General features: G+C 35.6%; 1 protein-coding gene across 1 annotated transcript in view; it reads right to left on the bottom strand.

The window, feature by feature from the left end:
* SLC12A2 (solute carrier family 12 member 2) overlaps window positions 1-25,192 on the bottom strand; it is a 108,509-nt gene that overhangs the window by 3,452 nt on the left and 79,865 nt on the right. The window contains exons 17-26 of the mRNA XM_030317320.1: window positions 23,128-23,268; window positions 18,035-18,141; window positions 13,979-14,058; window positions 11,391-11,516; window positions 8,535-8,582; window positions 6,925-7,047; window positions 5,157-5,268; window positions 3,094-3,180; window positions 1,698-1,833; window positions 1,316-1,383 (exon numbers count right to left, since the gene is read on the bottom strand). Coding sequence (XP_030173180.1) covers window positions 1,316-1,383; window positions 1,698-1,833; window positions 3,094-3,180; window positions 5,157-5,268; window positions 6,925-7,047; window positions 8,535-8,582; window positions 11,391-11,516; window positions 13,979-14,058; window positions 18,035-18,141; window positions 23,128-23,268 — 1,028 coding nt within the window. The remainder of the gene's footprint in view (window positions 1-1,315; window positions 1,384-1,697; window positions 1,834-3,093; window positions 3,181-5,156; window positions 5,269-6,924; window positions 7,048-8,534; window positions 8,583-11,390; window positions 11,517-13,978; window positions 14,059-18,034; window positions 18,142-23,127; window positions 23,269-25,192) is intronic.

The raw sequence follows: 25,192 nt of genomic DNA, 5'->3' as shown, positions 1-25,192 counted from the left end.
GATCCTGACTGACAGCAGTGAGCCCAACACAGGGCCCGAACCCACGAACCATGAGATCATGACCTGAGCTGAAGTCAGACACTCAATGGACTGAGCCACTCAATTGTCTGGTCTTTCATTCCAATTTGTAGATAGTGGTAGTAGTCACCAGTTGCCCTATCAACTGTTTCTCTCTAGACTTCTGTTCTAGCATATTCCATTACAGTATCTGATCATTAGCAGCAAAACTTGAAATCTTCTGGTGTATTGTTTTTTTGTTAATCAAAACAACATTTCTCTAGTATTATTTCATTTCATCATTTGGGATGTTTTTGGAAGACTGAGCTTTTTTTTTTTTTTTTTTAACCTATTGAAGGACCCAGGCTCCATGACAGAAAATTCAGGTTCAAGTAATACCTACCGAATCTGATTTAGTGAGGAAAAAAAAAACCTAGAGAGCATTAACATCTATATTCAATGCAAGGACAGAGTGTCTGTATGTAAAGTTTGTGTGTGGAAAACTGGGGAAACAGATTCAGACAGGAACCACTTTTTACATTAAACCCCCAAGGTAACTTTATGGTGCTATTTCTATGAGGATGCTGCCTCGGGTCTACAATTTTTTTTTTAAGATTTTTTAAAAATCTAAGGCAAGTTTAACAGTAAAAAACTGATTTGGAGGGGTGCTTGGGTGGCTCAGTCATTCATTAAACATCTGACTTCGGCTCAGGTCATGATGTCACAGTTCGTGAGTTAAGTATGGCATCAGATGAGCTTGAGTGCCGTTTCAGGTGAGCTGGGCTTCTCTCTCTGCCCCTGGCTTACTTGTGCCCTCTCTTTCTCAAAAAAAAAAAAAAAAAAAAAAAAAAAAATTATTTTAAGTCAGTACAATCCACCCCTCAATGTCACACTCAAATTCACAACCCTAGATCAAGAAAGGCACGCTCTACAGACTCAGCCAGCCAGGTGCCCTCCACCACCTCAGGGTCCAAAGTTTAACTTGAGGACCTCATACCCCACATATGATGGAGTGTCCTCAAAGCCAAGGAGTTTTTAAAAGGTGGGAAAAAGAAGAAAGGAAAAATTCCATAATAGACTATTGTAGTAAAGAATTACTTAGATTCATATAAGCTTAAGATTTTTGCTTTTCTTTCCTCCTACCTTAAGTGATTTTTCCGTATGCTTGAAGTATATTAACAAAAGTTTGTTTTTCCTACTTATAACCACTAGATCATTACTGGGAAATATATACGTATGTACTTGGTATGGCAATTAATCCTAATCGCATTATCATAAAATGAATACCGAAGAAAATCTTAGTATAGACATTACTTACATGACAATGATATTAGCTGTACTTGAATGTTCCTTTAATAATTCATTTAACCTTATCTGCCGATAGGTCTGAAAGGAAATAAGACAAAGTCATTCCTAGACCATTGGAAAAGTGGAATCTAGTGTGGTTCACAGAACTATATAGAAGTAAGCAGAAAGAAACCAAAATAATTTTGGTGTAATAAAAGTCTCTGTTCCCTAGTTTAAAAAAGACCTAATGATTTACACACACTGTTCACATACAGATCCAACTTAGAGGAGACTGAATTTACAAGACTGGTTCCTCCCATAACAAATTATAGTTCTTGATACTTCTATCTTAACGTTTTTTTTAAAAAAATCAATGGAACATTAATGAAAAGAAAGCAGAAGAGAAATAATACCTTGGTCTTATAAAGTTCAAGCTCATTATCTGTTATTCGCCATGGCTCATCTTCTTTCATTTTATCTGCAATATCTTGTTCTTTGTCATCTTCATGAAGTCTATACGGCTCAATCATTTCATCAAATGCTACAATACTTAAAAAAAACTGACAATCACAATCTGAATTACTTAACACTAAGATCGTAAATGCTAAATTAGAATTTGAGAAGTCAGTGTTTTCCATCTCTCCTGCTCACTTCCACACCCTAATTATAACCATCTCTTTGGCAACTTATTCAGAAAACAGCCATCTCTAGTTTCTCAAATTGATTAGAGATTTAGAACCATATTCACAATAACAGAATTGTAATTTGAACTGCTAACAATGATCTCTCTGTATCTACTCCCTGCTCCTATGCCCCCCCCCCCCGTCAACCTACATACATTTCCATCACCGTAGCTAAAATGATCCTTTTGAGCAATATGTCAAATTGTGTTGTTTCTTTACTCAAAATATTCAAAACCTTTCCTAGTTCAAGTACCACTGAATGAAAGGAGCAGTAGTAGGAGAAAAGGTACTAGAATATTCTGAAGGGAGGAACACACAGATACTTAACATTTAAGAAGATGCACAATTAATCTCTAGATACAAAGATAATTTAATAGGATAAGAGACAGTAAAAGAACATAAACACTCTAATCCCCTATGAATGTGAAAAATATTTTTCAGTATCAAGTTTCGTACAAAGTTCCTGGCATATATTGTTTTATAAAAGGAAACAAATCCTTCCCTGATTATAAGCTTACAAAGTATACCTTATTATTTTCTATTTAAGATAAATTCTTTAAACCAGCTTCATCATTTATTCAATTTACTTGAGAATAATTAAAATTATGCCTGGTAACATAAATATACATATTATTATAACAATCTCTAGGTACCATTTTCAGGTAGATTATTCCATGAGTATACTTTCCCTTGACCCTTGAGAATTCTGATTCCAACTATTACAGGCTAATTTTTGATTCTCCTATTTTACTAATAAGGCAAAACAGTGAAAAGTAATATATAATGTGGAGTAGGAATTGAGTGAGTGGTGGTAATGAATATAGGCATGAACAGTGGAAATTCAAAGAACCATGTGGAATTTCTGTGGCATTAGGATTTTCAGAAATTACTTGTAAAGCACTAACTGAATTCTCTGAAAACTGAAAGCCCTTACACTTACTTTAGTAACAGCTACAGGCATGCCAACTGTCAGTACCAGATTTTAAAAAGTTGACTTCACATGCTAACAGCAGGTAAAACCTCCAGGTAATTAGTTTAAGTTGAATGATCTGTTACTGGAATATGTGAGTAGGTCATCCATAAAAGAATCAGTTATCTATACAGAGTAATTTATCCAAGAACTTACTTTTCTTTCTTTGGTTTAGTATTAATATCTCCTAAGACCATGATATCAGAGAAGTCTATCCGGAACTTACTAAGCAAAGTAGCCATCCTAAAACAAAAATGAAAAGCATTGAGATACATAAAAGCTGCATCTATGTATTTTTATTCCATTTCAGCCTGAATCACTGTATCTGAAAAGCATCATTTATAGGAAAACTGTTATCAGGTGCTGAATAAAGTTCATCTGTGTTAGTTCACACCGTACATTCAACTGAGTAGAACTCAAAATTCCCTGAGTAGAGACTCCAGTTATATTCTTTCACTTTCTCTGATCGCTCCTTAGTATCCAATCATGAATGGAAAGACAGTAATAATGAAATTTGGAAGGTAACTAGTTTTTAAATTTAATTTTTGTCACAAGGAGTCAGAGATACAGGCTTTCAGTTACAGAATGAACAAGTCACGAAGATGAAAGGTACAGCCTGGGGAATACAGTCAATGGTATTTTCATAGCGCTGTACAGGGACAGATGGTAGCAATCCTGTGGTGAGCATGACATAAAGAGATATGGAATCACTATGTTGCCCGCCTGAAATCAACATAACTATATATGTCAACTATACTTCAGTTAAAACTTTTTTTAGACAGATTATATTGGTGACTATATGGATTTCCACAAAAACTAGTAAACAGTTGTTAAGTTTAATTATTTTTCGATTCTTCTTCCATCCATGAAGAATGCCTATCTCAAGACCCAAACAGGACTTTTGGGGGCCATCAAAAGCTGTAACTAATGGCAGATCAAGTTCACAGCATTTTTGAGGGGGAGGGGGACTGGCACAGACATGAAAAAGAAGCTCCAACAAGCCTCTGACTTTTCAGTAAAGAAATACCTTTTCAGAGGCAGAGATGGCAAGGAAACCTTGGTGGCACCAACAAAAAAGTGGAAAAAAACACAAAGGAAAAGCTGTCAGCACAAGGGGATTCTATTTTTAAGAAAACAGTTTTCTAAATTAAGACATTAGAAAACAGACTTGCTCCAGGTTTAACTTTTGAATTATTTCTAGTATTTCTTGCATAATTCACTATGTGAGATGACTCGACATTTAGTTGAATTCCAGTGTAGATCTATTAAGTGCCTGCTATGTGCCACTGGGCCCACGAAACTCAAATCTAAGATACAAAAATAAATTAATACAGTACCTAGAATGCAGCGAGTGATACCAAGTATACTGTTACTGAGGAAGGAAGGGTAACAACTAATGGGGAGACAATGGTATAAAAATAAAACACATTAGGGCAAGTGTCACGAAGAAAGTGACGGCAATGCTGGACTTGAAAGTCTGGAGTGTTTCATGAGAGGAGCTGTTTACAGTAGAGATGAGAGCAGAGAGGGGTACAAGCCTGAAACAGCATGTGTGTTCAGGGCAGGTGCACCAGTGCGCACCACAGTGAGGGGTAAGACACAGTGTGGAGAACAGGACAGAGGGTTTGGGCTTTGTCATATTTTAGCACAGACTTTCTATGGAATGTAACAGAGAGGAAATTCCAAGTATTTGGGCAGAGGCATCTTATCATCAGAGCTCTACTTTTCAAACGTGAACTCAAGAGAAGAGTGTATAGTGTGTGCTGAAAAGGTCAGGGATGAGATGTGGGGTATGTAGCAAATCACTCAACCAGAAATAGAATGGGGACAGTACAGAGGAGTAAGACAAGGGATGACCGCGGCATCCTTCATTTCTGTTGTCTTCAAGTCTACAGAATGTATCTCACACGGGAATATGTGATTTGGAGGCACATCCACTGATTTTTTACATGCCTAACATTTAAATGCTGCAAATTTTTAACAAAGACTTTCTAAAATGTCAATATATGAAAAAATATTAGGAATCAGTAAAATGAACTATCTACAACGTAAACATAAAGATTAAAGAGAATGAGGTTTTAGTTGTTTAACAAGATTTTCAGCTTCAGTATAGGACAACCTGACTGACGTTTTCTGGACTGTGTCTTTTTTATACTATCAAATATACTATAATAGTGAACTATGGCTAGATTAATGCTCTTCCATTTAAATACACTTACGCTCTCCGGTCATGGTCTATTCGGTTTATTTTCCCACCAATGAACACTCTGATCTTACAGTCTTTCCACTTTTTCTTGGTAGTCAGAAGGTAAGGTATCAATAAGGTCAAACCTAAATCATAAAAATATAAAAAATCATTCACAAAATGCTAATTTCTCAATTAAGACCTTTTAATTCAATTTAATCTCTAAAAGAATGTCTGCTAAAACTCCACATTTAACAATATTTTTCTATCTGTTCTTCCTTAATAATTCAGACAGAAAGCCATGAGGTAGGCCTGAACAAGGAGGGAAGCCCAATGGAACCGGGAGGTTAGTCACATACAGGAGGACTGAGGAACTGAGAGTCTTCACTGAACCTAGTGGGAGCCAGGTTTCTCTCTCAAATGAGAACTCCAAGAAGGAAGAAGCTGGATTAAACCCTGCAGTATTTAAACTGGAATGGGTGTTCAATCTATACTTACATGTACTAACATATCTATGGTAAGTTTCTGAGACCCATCTACTGAGAGGGCCTGGGAGCAGTGACACTGCAGTGGCAACGAGCGTATCTTTGTTTCTATATACCATTCTCCACTAAGAGCAGTCAGCGTTCCTCGGGTAAAAGGTGACTCAATGGCTGGTACAGGCAAAGTACAAAAGTAAGTCTGGAACATCTTATGATTGGGACATGACAAATGGACACACAAGTCAGACTACAAAGGATCTTGCTGGCCAAATATGGAAACGATCTGAACATCAAAACAAATAATGAGAATGACAAACCATCTCACACTGAATACAGTCTATAAGTTCACAAAGATAGAAAAAAAGAGAAAGCTCTTCCTTACAGTAAGAAGCCAACTAAGAGGAAGAAATAACAGGATTCGAAAATCACCATTTGGCAACCACAAACACACCACACCAATGATAAGAGCAGGCCAAAGTATCAAAGGATGCTAAAGATGGTGGTAAAAGTTGTAGAAATGATGGTATATTTACCTAATCCAAAAGTAAATCCCCATCCACTAATATGTGTAATTAAAAAGGGGAAACAGTAACTTTTCATTCTAAAAATCTAGTGAAAACCACCTTACTCAATAGTCAAAGCTAACTTCACCAGTCATGAGCCAAAACAAACATCATGTCCCACTTGAGATATAGACAGAAGAGCATAGCGTCACTTCTGTAATATTTCTACCAAAAACCTACATAATGTAAACTAATTATGACAAAAGATTAAATGGCACTTCAAATCTAGTGACATTCTCAGACTGGTCGATTAAAAAAAAAAAAAACAACAGGGGCGCCTGGGTGGCGCAGTCGGTTAAGCGTCCGACTTCAGCCAGGTCACGATCTCGCGGTCCGTGAGTTCGAGCCCCGCGTCAGGCTCTGGGCTGATGGCTCAGAGCCTGGAGCCTGTTTCCGATTCTGTGTCTCCCTCTCTCTCTGCTCCTCCCCCGTTCATGCTCTGTCTCTCTCTGTCCCAAAAATAAATAAACGTTGAAAAAACAAAATTAAAAAAAAAAAAAAAAAAAAAAAACAAAACCCAAAAAATATTAAGGTCATGAGCTCAAGAAGTAGGCAACTTGCAAAGTGAAGGACACTGAAGAGGTAACAGTTAAGTGCAACACCTGATTCTGAAACTAATCCTGGTGCTTTGGGGAATGTTGACAAAACTGGAAAGGGGTCTAGGGATGAAAAGGACACGTCATTTCTTAGTACGATTCCCATAGTCCCACAACTTCACTACATGTAAAACTGCTAAAAAGCATGGTAACAACCTTACCTCCATCATCAAAAAGCCACCAGACATCAATAGTATTCTTTCCTTGTTTTTTCTGAAACTGTGTACTAGCTTCAAGAAGCTTTTGGTCAGCTACATTTAAGGGCACAGCAGGGCCTTTGGATTCTAAAGGATGAAGCAGAAAAATAACATGTAAGGGAGATAAATATTCAAGTCTCTTTTGCTGAATTCCTATAATTTCCTAACTCTTGTATATTTAAATGTTTATAATGCAGACAGTTGTATATGGCATCCATCATAAGCTTTCAGTGGTTTATAATTTAAATGTACTTTTGAAAGACATTCACAGATAAATACATCTTTACAACAGCTTAACTCATCCAAATTATCTTGCCTAATTTCTAATATTTTGAAGCATTCTTAATGAAAGAGAAGCATGAATACCAATACTAATCAAGAATATTATAATTGACTGAGATTTTTGAGAAGTTGTTTTACGCTAACTGGACAAATGAGGCTTATGCCTATTCCATGAACGTATCACTTTTGTAATCTTTTTCCTCAGTAATTTAAAGATCAAAAAATTATTTTACATAAAATGTCATCATTAATATAAGATCAAAAAATTATTTTACATAAAATGTCATCATTAATATAAAAGACAGAGGGAAGTGGAAGACGAATGAATACAATCTAACAATTATCACAGTGAAACCTCTGAGTCTAAGCAAGAACACCCTCATCTTTACCTAACTTGACCCCTTGGTTTGTGATGCAAAAAGCTAAAGCCATATAACCACACATCTTTCTCTGAGGCACAGAAAGATGGTAGAACTCCTTGGAGGGCACCACGTGCTGCAGATCTAAAGAGCAATATACCAAGGAAGTTCCCATATTCCCAGGAATTAAAAACTTAAAAACTTAAAAAAAAAAAAAACAAAATAACTCAGCACTGACTCTATGAGCAAGCAAATGACTATTATGAGACTCCTACAGCAAATTTTTAAAAGCAGGAATCCACAGGAGGAAATCTGATTGTTTCTGCAGGATGTCTGTCATTCACTTCTCATGCTGCCATGATACACGCAAACATGACGAATGATTGTGCATGATGACATAATATGGCTGCCAAACCACACTGCTCCGTAACTCTCACCTCTATCTCCTTCTCATAAAAGTCATGCCCGGGGACATGACTGTGTATCTCCCAAACGCAGCAGGGCTGTGAGAAATATTGTAATTTTTGAAATGAAAAATATATTAGTATCAAAATTAAGGGCTTGGCTTGGTACACCTGATGGTAAAGAATGCAAGTGACACTGGCAAAGAGACCCATTTCAGTGTCTCTGTTTAGCACCTAAACCATGCAGTTTAAAATAAGAAACTGGTATTGACAGTCAAGGTTTGAGTATTTCAGAAATGCTATGATGATTTAAAGTAATTTGCCTTTGATATACTCCCTTTCCCTGGGATGACTTATACTTTTTAGTTGGACTAAAGATAATGTTTCTAATCTGCATTCAATAAATAACTGTAGCATCACCTTGCCATGGAAATAAAAACTAAGGTAAAAAAAGAAAATAGCAAAGTTGGAATTAAAGAGTTAACAGTATGAAAAAGGGGATTAAAACAAAATGATGAAAAATGCCTGCCTTTTTTCAACAGTGGTTGAGTTGGAGTCTTGCCATCCTCTTCCTCATCTAGATTATGTTTAAAAAACACAAAATATAAGTTAATTGTCTTTATATTAATAATGAAAATGTAAATAGAGCACATTTATAAACAGAGCATAGTATGATGAGACAGTCTGTGAAAAATAATCAAGACTGAAAATAGATATCTTCTACACTGAGTGTTGAGGAGTTTTAAAAGCAAACATATTTTAGACCCCTCCAACAGGGCTACTGATGAACGCTCACCCCTACATTGTATTCCTGTAAAATTGACAAAAACTGGAACACGATTTTTAAACTTGTAAATGTTCATACTTGAAATCAGTTGAAAATAATTTCAACTATGGCTTATAGAATTGAAATAGGACGTTAAAAACTGACACTGCAGATAACACATGAATTTTAAACACTGCCACTGCATCACTGGGCAAATGACTGAAAAGTTACTTTTAGAAACGTTTAATGGATATCCGGTCCTGGTAAAAACTAATCACCACTTGAAACAGGAAGGAATTTGATCAGAGACAGAGTCTTTTGGTTTATATAAAATACTATTTATACATATATACATCAATTGATATATAAAACGTAAGCATATATATACATGTATATATGTTTGTATGCATGTACTGGTCAATTTGTATTTAGGTATCTTTAAGTATTTTCTTGGGGTTAACAGTTTTGCTAATCTCAGGTTCTTCTTCAGATAAGCTTATGTGAGGTGTCTGAGGCATGTAAAACTCCAGACCCGGACAGGGAAGAGTACACTGCTCTGGAGTCAAGTGGCTCCCAGGATTCCAGGATTCCCTCTAACGCTTCTCCTGGCTGCGTCAGCTTGAAATGGTTAGTTAACTCCTCACTTTCCTTGTTAGTAAAAGGGTGAACAATACATACCTCTTCAGATCATTATGCTGCAAGCATTAAAGACCTTTAGCTCAGTGCCTAGCACAAAGTAAGTATTCAAAGGGCACTCTTTCTGTCCCCTTGCATGCTGTGTGCCACAGTAACCAAGAAAGACATACCGAACACCTATAATTATACGGTGACTACACAAGAATGTTTCTAATTTGAACACCTTTAAATTATATAAACTTTTCTATAGTTTCTATGTTAATTTTGAAAATAACTGGCTACATAGAAAATAAACACAAAATAAAATTAATGCTATTTTTGAATGCTAATTTCTTATGCCTCTTAGGGAACATTTCAATTATTACATTTAATTTTATAGGATTATGTATTACTGTTCTTATAAAGTAGATATTTGATACTGTCTTTGATGATAGTAAAAATAACAATTATAAATATAAATGCGGACATGGTGTATTTATTTCAGAGAGCTCAAAAAATGTTAAGGAAATCCTGACACTTAAAAAATAATTTACACTAAGATATATAAAGGTATCTGAAGGTAATAAAGCTATTGACATTTTCAAAATAAAAAGGTGAGCAGGTATGTACTCACCCCAGGTTCCTACTCTAAAAATAATGACTTCCCAAGCTTCCCAATGAGCTAATGTGTAGAAAACACCTACTGCAATGTGAAAGGCACAGAGTAGATGCTTGATGACTATTACTTCTTCCTTTCCCATCATAGTTTTACCTATCAATTCCTAACAGATTCAGTAAAGAAAGGATCGGTTTTAGGAAAAAGAAAATGATAACAAAAATAAAAAGAGAAAATGAGAGCATGTATACCATAAACTAAAAGTAAATGCAGGAACATTAAAAGCAGTTTTAGAATCTTTCATAGAGTTTTGAGATGAAACAGGAAACAAATTATAATCAAGCCAGCAAAGAACTTAAAGGGAAAATGGGTCTCAACTAAAGCCTCAACTACCACTACTCTGAGCAGCCAATGTAACTAAGGAGCAAAGAAATATTAAGTAACAGCAGTGCTTCTACGTAATCTGGGAAAGATCGATTTCACAGCGACAGGATTTGTCCAAAGTGATCGATTTCAGAAAAAGAATGGTAATTCTTTGATAGGAATCAAAAAAGCATGATATGGTTTGATGATTTACAGTGCAGATTTTTCTTGTTGCGTGCCAGCTGGGACCAGGACAGATGGAGATACTGACTGAACAGAGGTAGGAGAGTGAGGGTGGGAGAGTAAGATTTGGAAGTCATCCCTCTTTCCGTCTTGTAAACATGACACAGATTTATGGATGAAATTATCTCAGCATCTCAGAAGATTTGGAGACCTTTGTGTGGCCTGAACCACATGGGCCACCAGGGGTAGTAGGTGTGCAATTATGGCCAAACAGTTCAGTAACCAAACACCAATAGCATGTTCCTTCAGAGACTAAGTGAGGAATACAACTGCATGTGATTTTTTATTACATGGTTTTACCTCAACAACTCCAGGTGCAGTAGATGTAAAAAGTATTCTAAATATGTCAGCATGTAAACAAAATCCCTGGTATTTCAATATCTTGATTTACAAAAAAATTATGTAGATTTGTGGTCAACTTCATTTCTTCCAGGGTTATCTTATGCTCTATCACATTACTCTAAAATTACCATGTTACTTTCCAAGTTCAGATTTAACCTAGGCTTTAAATTAAATTGTTTCATTTAAAGCATATATAAAAATATACAAGCAGGTATTAGTGTAGTGTATAATTAACTGGCATGGCTTCTGTTCTACGATCGACTTTAGTATTTTAAAAATAGCTAATCATGTTGTAGCCGTCCATTTTACCTCATCTACTAGAAATGAACAGTACAAATGAGAGAATGGGTTACTTAATAAGACATGTTATATAATAAAAACCACTTCTCCCCAAATTAAACATTACCATTAATAACATTTCTTGTCTGAATAAAAATTACCTTTGTGTGTAACACTTTTCTCATCGGATGGCTTGGAGGTATCTAAGTCCGATTTTTTACTGTACTCCATACTTAGTACCACATCCTTGACACCGGGAGATTTCTCTTGTGAAGACAATAATTCTTCTATGGACATGAAAGTAATCAAATTATTATCTAAATCTTATTTTAACCATTAATGAAAGCACCATGGTATATTAATTAAATAACAGTTCACAGCACAGTTTAGGGAGAAATAGTAAGTTTACAGTACATGATTTCTTAGGTAAACAAATGTGATAATCTGTTTTGAAAGAACTATTCACTCAAATATCTTGAGCCACGGCTAAGTATCAGACATGTGAATTAGGTGCTGAGGAATTAGTAATGAGTGAGATTCAAAGAACATAAAAGTGGCAGACCAAAGAATAGTGTATAGAATGTGAATAAATTCTACTCTCAAAGTCATTTACACATGTAAAATATGTAAAATGTGACAAATGTTCACATATGTGTAAGATGACAAACAATACTGAAAAATTATACCCCTGACTATAGAGACAAAACCAGGACATCAACTCAGGGTAGAGTACCAGTTTTTCATTTTTAAAGCACTTTCTCCATTTTGTATCTTTTGAGAAGTAGTTAGTAAACAGTTAACTTCCACCATGAAAACATGTGACACGAAGACAAATGTCATAAGAAACTGATCGGTGACAGATAATCCTCATCACTGATTTGTGTGTATGATGAGAAATAACAAGAGAAACGACTATGCTAAGAACTTTGCAGACATTTCTTTACAACAACCCTATGAAATAATCACCTTTTTAAAATTTTAATGTTTTATTTAAGTATCTCTACACCCAACGTGGGGCTAGAACTCATAACCCCAAGATCAAGAGTCTCAGGCTCTTCTGACTGAGCCAGCCCAAGCACCCCAATAATTATGTTTTAAGATATGAGGAAACTGAAGCTGGGAAGTCAGCAAATTTGCCCAGGCTACAGAGCTATGTACTAAGAGAAAAAGCTGGGATTTTCAAAGGAGATCTGACTCCAAAGCCTGTGCTCTTGATCCTGTGCTGAACCAAATTCCTGTGTCCAAATCCTGATGACGAATAACAAGACCTTCGAAACAATTTTCCTAATTGAAACACATGAAAATGTTTTCTTAAAGTTCTAGTCAGACTCAAATCACAGTGGATTACACAACTATATATGTAATTGATTAGTCAAATTGTCATACTTTTGAGAGTGACAGGGAACACAACTAATTGTGCAGTTAACAGGTACCCTAAACCTCAATTGCTGGCAGCTCACGAGAGAACTGAAACAGTATTTTGCAAGGCCTACTCCGGAGTAAGAAAATGCATTTTCAGCAAGCCATACTTTTGTGTTCCATGGATAAAGACCTCAAAGCGTTCCTTTCAAAACTGCACAATACCCTTAAAATGGTGGGAGGAGGGGGAGGATTACAACTGTTTAAATATATAAACAGGTGACAAAAGTTCATGATGTGCCTCTCAGCTATTTAGGCTTAGCTATTTTTGATGATTTAGTTAATTAATTGATAAGGGTAAAATATTAGGTATGCAATTTCTTAAACTTATAATATTTGTTAAACTACCAGGAAATCATCAAAGGGTACAGAATTTCCCAGTTTTTATTAAGGTGGCAAAAGTAATCAGTATACCTTAGTTAGGTTTAAAGTTTCATCTAAAAACATTTTTTTTGAATGCTTTAAAAATTACATAGTTGGAGAGGAGATTAGTGGGTATCAGGGGTTAATGATGGGGGAGAGATGAAGGGCATGGTGGGGGCATAAAGGAGTAGCACAAGAGAGATTTTTGCGGCGAACAGTTTTGTATCTTGATTATGGTGCTGGTTATATGAATCAACGGAATGTGATACACGGCACAGAACTATACACATGTTCATGAGCACACACACACAAGTGTTAAGTAGAACTGGTGAAATCTGAATAAGGTGGGTAAATGGTCACAATGTCAGTTTCCTGGTTATGACGTATAATGATAGATATTCAATATGTTACCACTGGGAGCAATGGATGAAGGGTACAGAGGACCTCTCTATTATTTCTTCTGTTACTTATTATGGATCTATAATCATTTCAAAACGAAAAAGTTATGAAAAATGACTTATAGGGTCTTTTCTGAAGACAGAGAAAATGACATTACCAAGTTCAGTTTTCATTATTAATATACCTGTGTGTAAAAAAAGCATGACCTTCATAAACATGAAAATGATGATTTAGCAGTCATTAACATTTTTTTCTCTAGAGTATTTACCATGTATTTTTATAAATTTGGCCAAACTAAAACCATAACTCATGCTTATTTCTCTTAAACTTATGATTTACGCTGAATTTTATTCTCTCCATTAATAATCACCAGCCATCATCCAGGTTGGTGCCAACTCTGAAAAGATGGTGGAGCTGAAAAGATCTCACTTCCAAATGCCATACAGTAAGTACATGACACAAAACAGATAGTAAATGTTAAAGTTATTGAAGAATCTGTGAGAATGACACAGAACTAACAGAGTCATTTATATTTTTAAAGTAAAACATTTATTCAAGCAAGACTTACCTTGTGCTTGAAGATGAGATATATCCAGACCCTCTTTTAGGCGGATAACCACTACTCCATATTGTATGTCAAAGGCGTCACTATAATGGGGGTGGGGGGAGAATCAAAATCACAAAAATGTTAGTGTCCTCCTCTATAAAATGAAGGCAGTAAGAGATGATTTCTAAAACACCTTCAGCTTTAAACGTCTTATTTCTAACATATGCTTTTAAAAATACAGTGAGACCCATATAATGTCTGCTTCAAATTCTATACCATTCCCTTTCCTTTCTTCTATAATACTCTTAAAAACGAGTTAAGTGTACATCTTTATAGTCTTGACACTCTACCTACACCAGACATTTAAAGCATGCCTGTACTCCTATCCTATCTGAAACAAACTAAAATTACGGAAAAATAACATTCAATATTCCCACCATACTTAATTTAGGCTTACACCCTTAAAGCTATGAGAAATACAAGAAGACAAAGCAAAGTGATTCCACTGAGAAAGAGAATAGGTTGTACAATATAAAGGAATGACTTCTGAAAGAAACCAGAGTATTTTTAAGTAATTCTCACATTTTTACAAAAATGTTTAAAAAGGTAATACAAAGATTTTATATGCATTTGTAGACACGCATTCATATGTCCTTTCAAGTTTTTTAAACACAAATGGGATCATCCTATAACACATGCAAAATATATTAAAACCTCAAAGACAACTCTAAAACCAGACTTCAATTCTGGAAACTTTATGTTGAGACCATGAATCATGTGGATTCAAGTTTTTCTCAAATCTACTGAAAGAATTACAAATTCCTAAACTTTGGGTCATTCCCAGAGTGTAACAGGCTTGAGTTTTATCTTTCATTATTATTTTTAATTATGAAGCAACCAATATTCATTATACTCAAAAAATTACATACAACCTAGTTCTATATAACCAAAAGAAAGGGCTAAAATGCTAAAAAAAAAAAAAAATCAAATTTTTGTTCCCACAGAAACAAAGAAGAATACCTATCACTGTAAGAGATGTTTTATTGGTTTATTGATGTTTTTTGTTTTTGTTTTTGTTTTAAATCATGGGGAGACAATTTTGGCCTCATTCCTATAATGAATTAGCTAAGGTCTGAAGAGATTCATCGGAAAATTAATGGACACAGTAACCTTCCTCAGCTGTATCCTGAAAGACCTAACACTAGAGAAGAGTAACTACAAGTATTTGAAAAAATAGTTAATAAATCACAAATGACTTAAAATCAAGGCCCTTAAAGAAAAGGCAAAAATCAAGGCCCTTAAAGAAAAGGCAGTGAATATAACTTCCCAAGTTTACCGTGGAATAAAGTAGCTAAATATTTTTGCTATAAACAAAGAAATTTCTCTAAGCTATAATTTGATTTGGAGTTTTAGTCTCTCCATGCTGTTACTAGGCATAGTAAATTAAGTAAACCTCAAGTGCTCAAAGTATTTATAATCAGAACCAAAATTTAAGTGTCACAAGATAGAAGCATAAGCAGTATCACTGCTTTGAAACTGACATCAATTTCTATGGCTCTGGAAACCAGAAAGCATCATTTTGCCTCTCTTTTAATTGCTGCCTGCTGTATAATACTTAGAGTAATACTTGACTCTCAGAGCAAACATTCACTTCAAGTTCCTACAAGGTCAAAGTCAGAAAGACTCCTTTCTTTTCAGTGTTTCCATATGAGCAACTAGAACTAACAGTGGAAGAATTCTTTGTAAAAATGTCACTTTTTCTACATTTTAGGATAATTATTCCATCTCACTGTTCTTGCATCTTCAGAAAAGAGCACAGTCCACGTCAGATGGCCCACATGATTTAAACATTCACACTGTCCTTCCTTTCCTAGTCCTCACATATGCAAAGTGCATAGGACAGAATTAGAAACGTACGATGAAACCCCAAAGCTAAAGAGCAACCATATTAGGTCAAAAATCAGAAAAGCTTTAATTTTACTAAAAGCATTTAATAATTACTTGGGAAAACTTATTCATTCTATACTTTCCTAATCAATATGAAGAGATTTTTTAAAAAGTATAACATCTGGTTACTCCCTCAAATAGATTTCAAGGTAGCTATGGACACAAAATTATCATATGTGATCCAGGTAAGTACTTATGACTCCAACAGGAGTTCCAGTAAGGGAAATAACTCTACTTAGTTAAGGATAATCAGATCAAAATTCAGAGAGATAAGATTTGAACCTGGTCATAGAGCTACTTTGCCAAACACATTTTTTTTTAAAAAACCACAATTGTATGTAAAGAAAAACAAGATATGAAAGAATGAACAGTTCTGTTTCATCAGCATCTATAATAAGAAGAAATTATTCTTCAACCAAGGATTGTGGTGTGGGGCACCTGGTTGCCTCAGCTTGGGACTCTTGATCTTATGGTTGTGAGTTCGAGCCCCATGTTGGGTGTAGAGATTACTTAAAAAAAAAAAAACAAAAAAAAACCAAAAAACAAAAAACAAAAAAAAGAATGGTGGTGTGATGGACTCCTAAGTATGGAGAACAGAGGGGAGTTGGTGGAGGGATGGAAAAAAATAGGTGATGGGGATTAAGAGTACACTTAATGGCTCATGATGGGCACTGAGTATTGCAGAGAATTGTTGAATCACAATATTATACACCTGAAACTAATGTAACACTAAATGTTACCATTGGAATTAAAATAAAAAAACTTAAAAATATAATGGTAGCGGCGCCTGGGTGGCTCAGTCGGTTAAGCATCCGACTTTGGCTCAGGTCACAATCTCACGTCTCTTGAGTTCAAGCCTCATGTCAGGCTCTGTACTGACATCTTGAAGCCTGGAACCTGCCTTGGATTCTGTTTCTCCCTTTCTGACCCTCCTCCACTTGTACTCTCTCTCTCTTTCTCTTTCTCAAAAAGAAATAACATTTAAAGAAAATTAAAAAAAAAACACACACACAATGGTAGTGTGAAAGGGAATCCTTATCCTCTATAAAACAGTACAAATGAGATAAAGGGACCTGTTAAGCAAACCCAGAATACTAGGAAAAGGAAGTATTTTAAAATTAAGAAGAAAATTGCCAAAAATAACAAGTTTTATTCTTTTTATTAAATAACTCACTTAGTTCCAGCAAGCATTTGTGGTGGATTAAACAGATACATTCATAAAAATCAACTATAACATAAACCAGCTCAAGTCAGAAAGACAAAGTAACAAAAAAATAAAAAGAATGCACCAGACAATCCATACAAGGGAAGATGAAGTAATGTTAAACCAACACAAGCTGTCTGATAAATATCATTCATTTAAATTACACCAAGAAGTGAATTATAGACTCAAAAACTACACTTCAGAAACAGGTTGAAAATCAAAGCATGTAAGTACACTTAAAAAATGTAAATGACTGGGGCGCCTGGCTGGCTCAGTCCATTAAGCGTCCAACTTCGGCTCAGGTCATGATCTCACAGTTGGAGAGTTTGAGCCTTGCATTGGGCTCTGTGCTGAGCCTCCTTCGGAGTAGGTGTCTTCCTTTCTCCCTGCCCCTCCCCCATTGTCTCACTCTCTCTCAAAAATGAACATTAAAAAAAAGTTTATTAAAAAAAAACGCAAATCACCTAATGCATAAATAAAGTAATAACATGTAAATCAGTGTGAGAGAATAAACCTAACCATCTGAAGGGTGATATCAATGATGAAATGCCCTCCTCAGCACCAGATACTATAATGACAGAACACAAGGTGAGAGGTCTGACATTCGGGAAATCTGCTCAGCAACAGCTGTAAGGATACCCCAACTCTTCCTAACTTGAATGAGAAGCTAGAGTATATATGTCGTGTGCTCATTTGCACACGTGTGTGAATGTTCAAATGTATTGAGACAGAAACATCAATCAAAACATTTTGTGAATAGTTCGTCAAGTGACAACCCAGATAACCGCATGTGATTCTTTTCATTCTTAGGCTTCTACGAGAAGAGAGGGTATTAAGAAAACAGCTTCACAAACCACTGCAGGCTTTGAAAACCAGCGCAAGTTTTCATTTTCTGAACCAAGTTCCTGGATTAAAAGGATACTTACTGAAATATGTTTATGTACATATCCACATCTCTCATATCTGCTTGCAACCAATCTTTCTTAAATCCAAGGACAAGTGTGTTTGGTTTCATACGCCCAAGACCAGCAGCCTAAAACAAAGGAAACACACAACTTTCAATATATACTATTCAGCAAAATATTTTATAAAGGATCAAGTCCTCCAAATAGACGGGCTATAAACATTTATTTTTTTATTTTTATTCTTTTAATATTTATTTGAGAGTGTACATATGTGCTCTCTCTCAAAATAAAGTTAAAGATTAATTTTAATCTTTAAAGATTAATCTGTTGAAAGATTAACAATTAAATCTTTATTTCAAGATTAAATTAATCCAAGTATACATTATGTGATCATGTGCCAGACACTGTCCATACGATTTGGGATAGTTAGCAATATCCTAACCATATAAAACTTAAAATCTTTCTCAAAACGTTCTCTCCATGCACAAATTTCTTTCAAAAAAGAAATAATATCTATCCCACTAGATATTAAAAACAACTTTTTACCTTCATAGCTAAAAGATAATCATTGTTTTTTAAAACTATCTATTAGGTATCAAGATAGCCACTAACCACACAGACTTTTCTGGTTTTTGTTTTTTTTTTTTTTTGGTAAAAGCAAAGCAAGAAACATCTTTGAGTTTTAGAGCTTTTTAAAGAACGAGGCTACAAGATAACCAATAACTTACTGATGATACAAAATAATGTCATTTTTATTCTCTTTTTCATCACAAACTTTTGTCACAACATAATAATTAAAAAGTTTTATTTTTATAAAATTAACAATAACACCCTGCGGCACTCTGTCCACTTGTTTCAACTTCATTATTTCAATAACTTTTCCTTGAATGACTGAGCAAAGAAATTTGAAATGTATCACTCATCCCTAAATCCTCTGTAAATTCTAATCAAAGTAGTTATTCAGTCAGAAGTAATGCTTTCAGTTTCCATAAAACATCCTGTGTTTTAAAGAACAATTTATTACTGAAAATATGTCTTCTCTGGAAAACAGATTTCTTTAATGGTTCATAAAATCAGTTTTTCATGGAATTCCATAATTGAAACTGATTTGGCAAAATACAATCCTCTGAAGCTTATTACAAATGTCTTTAGTTTCAAATATTCCCATTGTGTTGTTTCTTTGGATCTTCAGCAATGTTTTCTATGCATCTTTCACCAGAATTTGCTGACAAGAAATGTGTTTTAGTTTGTTATTATATTTTCCTTTGCATCATCATAACCATTTTTACTGCAGCAGAAACAACTATTTCCACAATGGTACACAATGGCTTTTTATTTCTGTCTTTCACTATTAAGTAAAAATATTTCCAATCATTATGGTTACCTATTGCAATGTAGTTAAATACTGCTGTGAGATCTGTATTACTTTAAAAATTACTGAAAACAATACTTGTAGAGTTTTGGCTCCATGTCCTGGATGGTTAAAATGTTCAGCCATTAGGGATAGCTTTTATTTTTTTTTAATGTTTGTTTATTTTCAACGAGAGAGACAGAATGCAAGCGGAGGAGGGGCAGAGAGAGCAGGAGACATAGAATCTGAAGCCGGCTCCAGGCTCCAAGCTGTCAGCACAGAGCCCCACGCGGGGTCCAAACTCACGAACCGCGAGATCAGGACCTGAGCCAAAGTTGGATGCTTACCCGATAGAGCTACCCAGGTGCCCCCAAATTAGTGATTGCTTTAAATTATCATTAGTTAATATCTCATGGCACAATATTTCTTGTAGATGTGGCTATAAGACATAATTTGTACATAATTTATATTTCTAATATTCGTATTGGTATAAGAATTAGATTATTTTGATCTACTTATTTCAGAAGAACTTAAAAGAACTTACCGTCTATCTCAAAAAGTGGCTGATGAAGAGGAAAGGTCACAAACATTCAGCATGTATTAAAGAGTATAATTCTGGGCTATTTTTGTGCAGGAAAAAATGTAAAGTTATGTCTAGAGTGAGACTGTGAATGAGACCCACTTGATTTAAAGGGCCCCCATAACGTAATCTGAATCTGAATTTTCACTAAGGACAGTAAGTTTTTGCTCTTTGAAATGAAGGTTTAAAATTGACTGACAATTAAGTGGCTCCTGCCATTAAAAAAGAAAACAGAAAGATACAAATACACAAGGAAGCTAGCAGTGCTACTGGAGAAGAATGCCTCTTTTTTAAAATCGTGAATCTTGAGATTTATTGTGGAGCCTGGATACTTAAATGCTAATTCAATGATACATGAATGCTTATAATCAGTAACTAGATAAATGAGAGAGAAACGAGAAGAGAGAGCATAAGTCAGGTAGAGTAAACATGTTCAAAAGCGGTTTTTGACAAAGATTATAAACCTCTAATAAGACATACAGGCTTTTGCCACTGGATGTTAACAGGTTTCCAGAAGGTACAAAAGAAAGAGAAATACTGTCAGTGACAATTTACACTAAGAAGTCAGTGATTAATTCTGCAGAGATAATTCTCCTATTTTTAAGTTTGTTTTACACAGTTACTCAAAGGGCTCTGCCACTATAATCAAGGCAACTTCTTGGGCATCTCAGTGAAATGCTTGCATCCACCAGTTTATAGGCCAGTCTCAAAATACTACCATGCGCTATGCATCCTACCTTTATCCCCACACTGCTCAAACGGTCTAGACCCACTGGGGTGAACATGTCAGCGGGAAGAAGAGTGAGGAGGACAATGGATCCTAACACTCGTCAACAGTGTCATTTTTACCACAGAAACCCTTAAGGGCAGAGGTTCTCAAACTGTAGTGTCCGCACTGTACCAGGAGCTGTTATAGAAATGCAAACTCTCCCAGCTCACCCAAGGACCCACTGAGTCATCCCAAAGGTGGGACGCAGCAGTGTGTTTTAACAAGCCCACTACAGGGGCGCCTGGGTGGCGCAGGCGGTTAAGCGTCCGACTTCAGCCAGGTCACGATCTCGCGGTCCGTGAGTTCGAGCCCTGCATCAGGCTCTGGGCTGATGGCTCAGAGCCTGGAGCCTGTTTCCGATTCTGTGTCTCCCTCTCTTTCTGCCCCTCCCCCGTTCATGCTCTGTCTCTCTCTGTCCCAAAAATAAATAAACGTTGAAAAAAAAAATTTAAAACAAACAAACAAACAAACAAAAAAGCCCACTACATGACTCTGACGTACGCTCAAGTTCAGGAACCACTGCTCTAAGGAAGTATTTTCCTTCCTAACGCTTCTTAAATACATAAAGTGGTTCTAGAAATGTTCCTACAAATCGCACAAAAGCAAGTTAAGATTTACCCACTAGAAACAACCTTATGACCAGAAGCAGAATTTTACTTGAAATATTTAAATACTTTACATAGAAAAGCAAATACATTAAATAATCATGTATGCATCACCCAGCTTAAGAAAAAAACATTACAAACACACTTCAAACACCCTATGTATCCTTGTCATGCCCTCTTTGTATTTTCACCATTTCATCATTTAGGCATACATACATACATATACATGTTTAATTTACGTATATTTAAAATTTTATATCATCTCCATATTGTTCCTGTCTTTTTACCTTGCTATTTTTCCTTAGCACTTTCTGTGTTCAAAGTTTATTCCTATTGCTACGTATAACTAATTCCCTTTTATCACTATGTAGAATTCCACTGCATGTTTATACCACGATCTTTCAATTTGTGGCTGATGGCTGTTGAAGTTACTTCCATTTCTTTTTCACAAATACAAATAATGCTGCTATGCAATTTCATATAGTCTTCCCTACACGTGTAAAAGTTTCTCTAAGGAACACACGTAAGAACGGAATGTCCGAGGATACGAACACTTTGAAAGTAGAGAACACTGCCAGGTTGCTGACCCAAGTGACTGTGCCATCTATGTTACTATGGCAGGTCAAAGATTTCCAACTGTTCACACGGCTCCTAACACTTGGAATTGGCAGACTGAACTTCAGAGTTCAACTTTTTTGTGTCTCACTGAAATAAAAATCCTTCCCTAGCTCAAAGTCATAAAATTATTCTACATTTTTCTTCTAATAGTTAAAAACTTTGCCTTTCACATTTAGTCCTTAATCTCTCTAGAAATGGTTTTTGTGTATTCTTTGTAAAGATCTATTATTTTTTCACACAAATCACCAACTGCCCTAGCTCATCCTTTTAATTCTACTTCCATATATATTAAATTTTCTTTATGAGGGGCTCTATTTCTCCTTTCTGTTTTATTCCATTAACCTTATTATCACTAATTCAATACCACTATGTTAATTACTAAAGTTTATGATGAGACTTTATATCTACCAAAGTAAGCCCACTACCACCCCTTATTATTCCTGAGGCTCACCTAAGATATTCTTAATCCTGTGCTTGTCAAGTTTTATAAAATATCTAAACAGAATGTGCAGGTGACAGCACGCTGAGCCTCCCACCTCTGCTTTAACAGAGCAGCTCTGCAATCAACACAGTGAATGGGCTTCTGGTTAATCTTTCTTTTGAAGAAAGGGGTTCCTATAAAAAAAAGATGGCCAACATGATCCCAACCCATTTATTTCTTCCCATAAACTTCAGGGCTGATTGAGGAAACTGAGCTTCAGAGAAGTTGAGGAACTTTCTCAGTAAAAATTCATAATAAGGAAGTGGTAGTGCTAACATGTCAATCTAGGACCGACTCCAAATCCCAAATTCTGACCAGTGTGTCATACACAAAACTGAAAGTGACATCTAAGTTTAGTAAATAAATAGTGAGAAATACAGTAAGGAACAAGAATTTTTAAAGAATTAAATAAGGACTGCCATTAATTCATACTTACAAACTAACCCCAGTGAGGTACAGCAGAAAGTGAAAGGGAAACGTGTTAGGGAAATAGGCTAGGATAATTTCCAAATAGGTTTTCCCCGGGCTGCCAAGGGCACATTATTTCTTTCATTCCTTAAGCTCTCCAATTACACAAATCTTAGTAATAAAAATATGTTAAAAGATTTACCATTTTTATTGATATGAAGAATGAAACCTAGAATGTAAAAGGTTTTTCAAAGGTTACAAAGAACTTGAATTCTGTTATTTGAAAGGCAGGACAAATTTACCTGCATCAAATACTGTGCACCTTCTCTCAAGTCATCTGCATGGACTGGAGCATAAAAAGCCTTCATCTTGTTCTTGATAAGCCACCGCTGATATTTGGCTTGATCAATGGACATCTCTTTCATGGCTTGTCTTCGAGGGCCCTTTTGGAGAAAAATATTAATAATATCATTAACTGAAAGATCATCTACTCCACATTTATAAAAATCACCCTGTTACTTCGGCCTGAACAAGCTGCCTGCACCTGGGGGACGGGGAGAAGAGGAGGACAACAACATTGTATTTTCCTGTCAGTGAATCCTTTCCAGTACTGAAGATAATGACAGTACAGGTCTGCGTTGCAAAAGTGAAGGCATGGGAGGGATGGGGGGGGGGGGGGTGCCACTAAAAGGGAAAAGCAAAGAGGAAGAAATGCACACTGAAAAAATAAGAAGGTTTCAATACTAAGTAAATGAGAAAAATTAAAAATTACTAAAGATGGAGAAGAGATTACATGGAGAAAAATAAGAGCCTTCTGCTTTTCTATTTGTTTGGTTTAATGTTCTATTTCTTTTTATTTTTGAGAGAAAGAACATGAGTGGGCAGAGGATGGGCAGAGAGAGGGAGAGAGAGAAAGAATCCCAAGCAGGCTCTGCTTGTCAGCACGGAACCCGATGTGGGACTCAAACTCACGAACCGTGAGATCATGACCTGGGCTGAAATCAAGACTCAGATGCTTACTTACTGAGCCACTCAGGCACCCGAGCCTTGTGTTTTTCTACATAAAGTTTCTCAGCTTGTTTTTCCTTTGTCCCCAGTGTTTGAGTTATTAATTCTCAGTAACCTGAAAATATCACTGAAAACAGAAGTTTGCTGTAAAATATAAATGCATTTTTTTCTTCATATTTCTGTTAGTTAAATGGTGAAGTAAGAGAATTAAGGAAATGAGACTTCAACTTGCAATTCTATTTTGGTTCTCGCAAGCAACACATAAAATGTGTTATATGCAAATGTATAAAGCAACAATCTAAAAGTAGGTTTAAGAGTACACCCTCATTGTACATGAAAAAGTATAGGAAAAATACAATTTGTTTTACAGAGGAAAAAGTTAAGGAATATTGCCCCATTTGTAATTTCCTGTGGTCAAACCCCAACTTGAAATGTTCAACTTGGAGACAAAGTGAAAACCTCCACAGGTCCCAAGTGGGGTCGGTGTCTTAATGTTCTCCCCCAGACATGGCTTTGACCTTGCTACCATATAAGCAGAGGAGCAAATGTAGCACAGGCTGAGACATGGGGTGTCGAACCCAAATTTCTACCAAGATGAACAAAACAGTTTGGAAGAAAAGCTAATCTGACAAATGCTCCAAATTTCTCACACAGAACAGGTGATCCATTGTCTAACAATCAAGATGCCAAAATCATAAAAACTACTTTTGGATGAAAAGTTTAACAGTATTTTGAAAATGGTATTACTCATGGTTAAAACAAAAAAGAATAGGCAATTAAAATTAACACTGTTTCAACTTGGAAATTCAGCATTCACTCTGCCCTTCTTATATACTGGATACTAGATATTTACCAAGATTTGTCTACCTCTTCCAACTTTTTTTTTCTGGTTGTAAATGTTCCCAGTATTCTCAAAACATTATGAAAAATGTCAGTAAGAGAACACACATATTTCAGGGTGCCTGGGTGGCTCAGTCAGTTGAGCTTCCAACTTCGGCTCAGGTCATGATCTCACGATCTGTGAGTTCGAGCCCTGCGTCTGGCTCTGTGCTGACAGCTCAGAGCCTAGAGCCTGCATCAGATTCTGTGTCTCCTTCTCTCTCTGACCCTCCCCCATTCATGCTCTGTCTCTGTCTCAAAAATAAAATAAACATTAAAAAAAAAAAAAAGGAAATACACATATTTCACTTAGGCTCCTTAGTTACCAAGAAGCTACTTTTCTTACACAAAACCTTCTGTAACAGAAATATAGTTTCCTAAAATCTCATAATAAATAAGACAAAAAAAAAACAATCAAAATTCTCAAATCTTTGCTGAAGTCAGGTTCTGAGACAGTTTTGAGGCAAAAATATTTTGAAG

The sequence above is a fragment of the Lynx canadensis genome, chromosome A1 (assembly GCF_007474595.2).
Source record: "Lynx canadensis isolate LIC74 chromosome A1, mLynCan4.pri.v2, whole genome shotgun sequence".
In the NCBI taxonomy this organism is placed as follows: domain Eukaryota; kingdom Metazoa; phylum Chordata; class Mammalia; order Carnivora; family Felidae; genus Lynx; species Lynx canadensis.
This window is presented reverse-complemented; position numbering and strand designations above follow the sequence as displayed.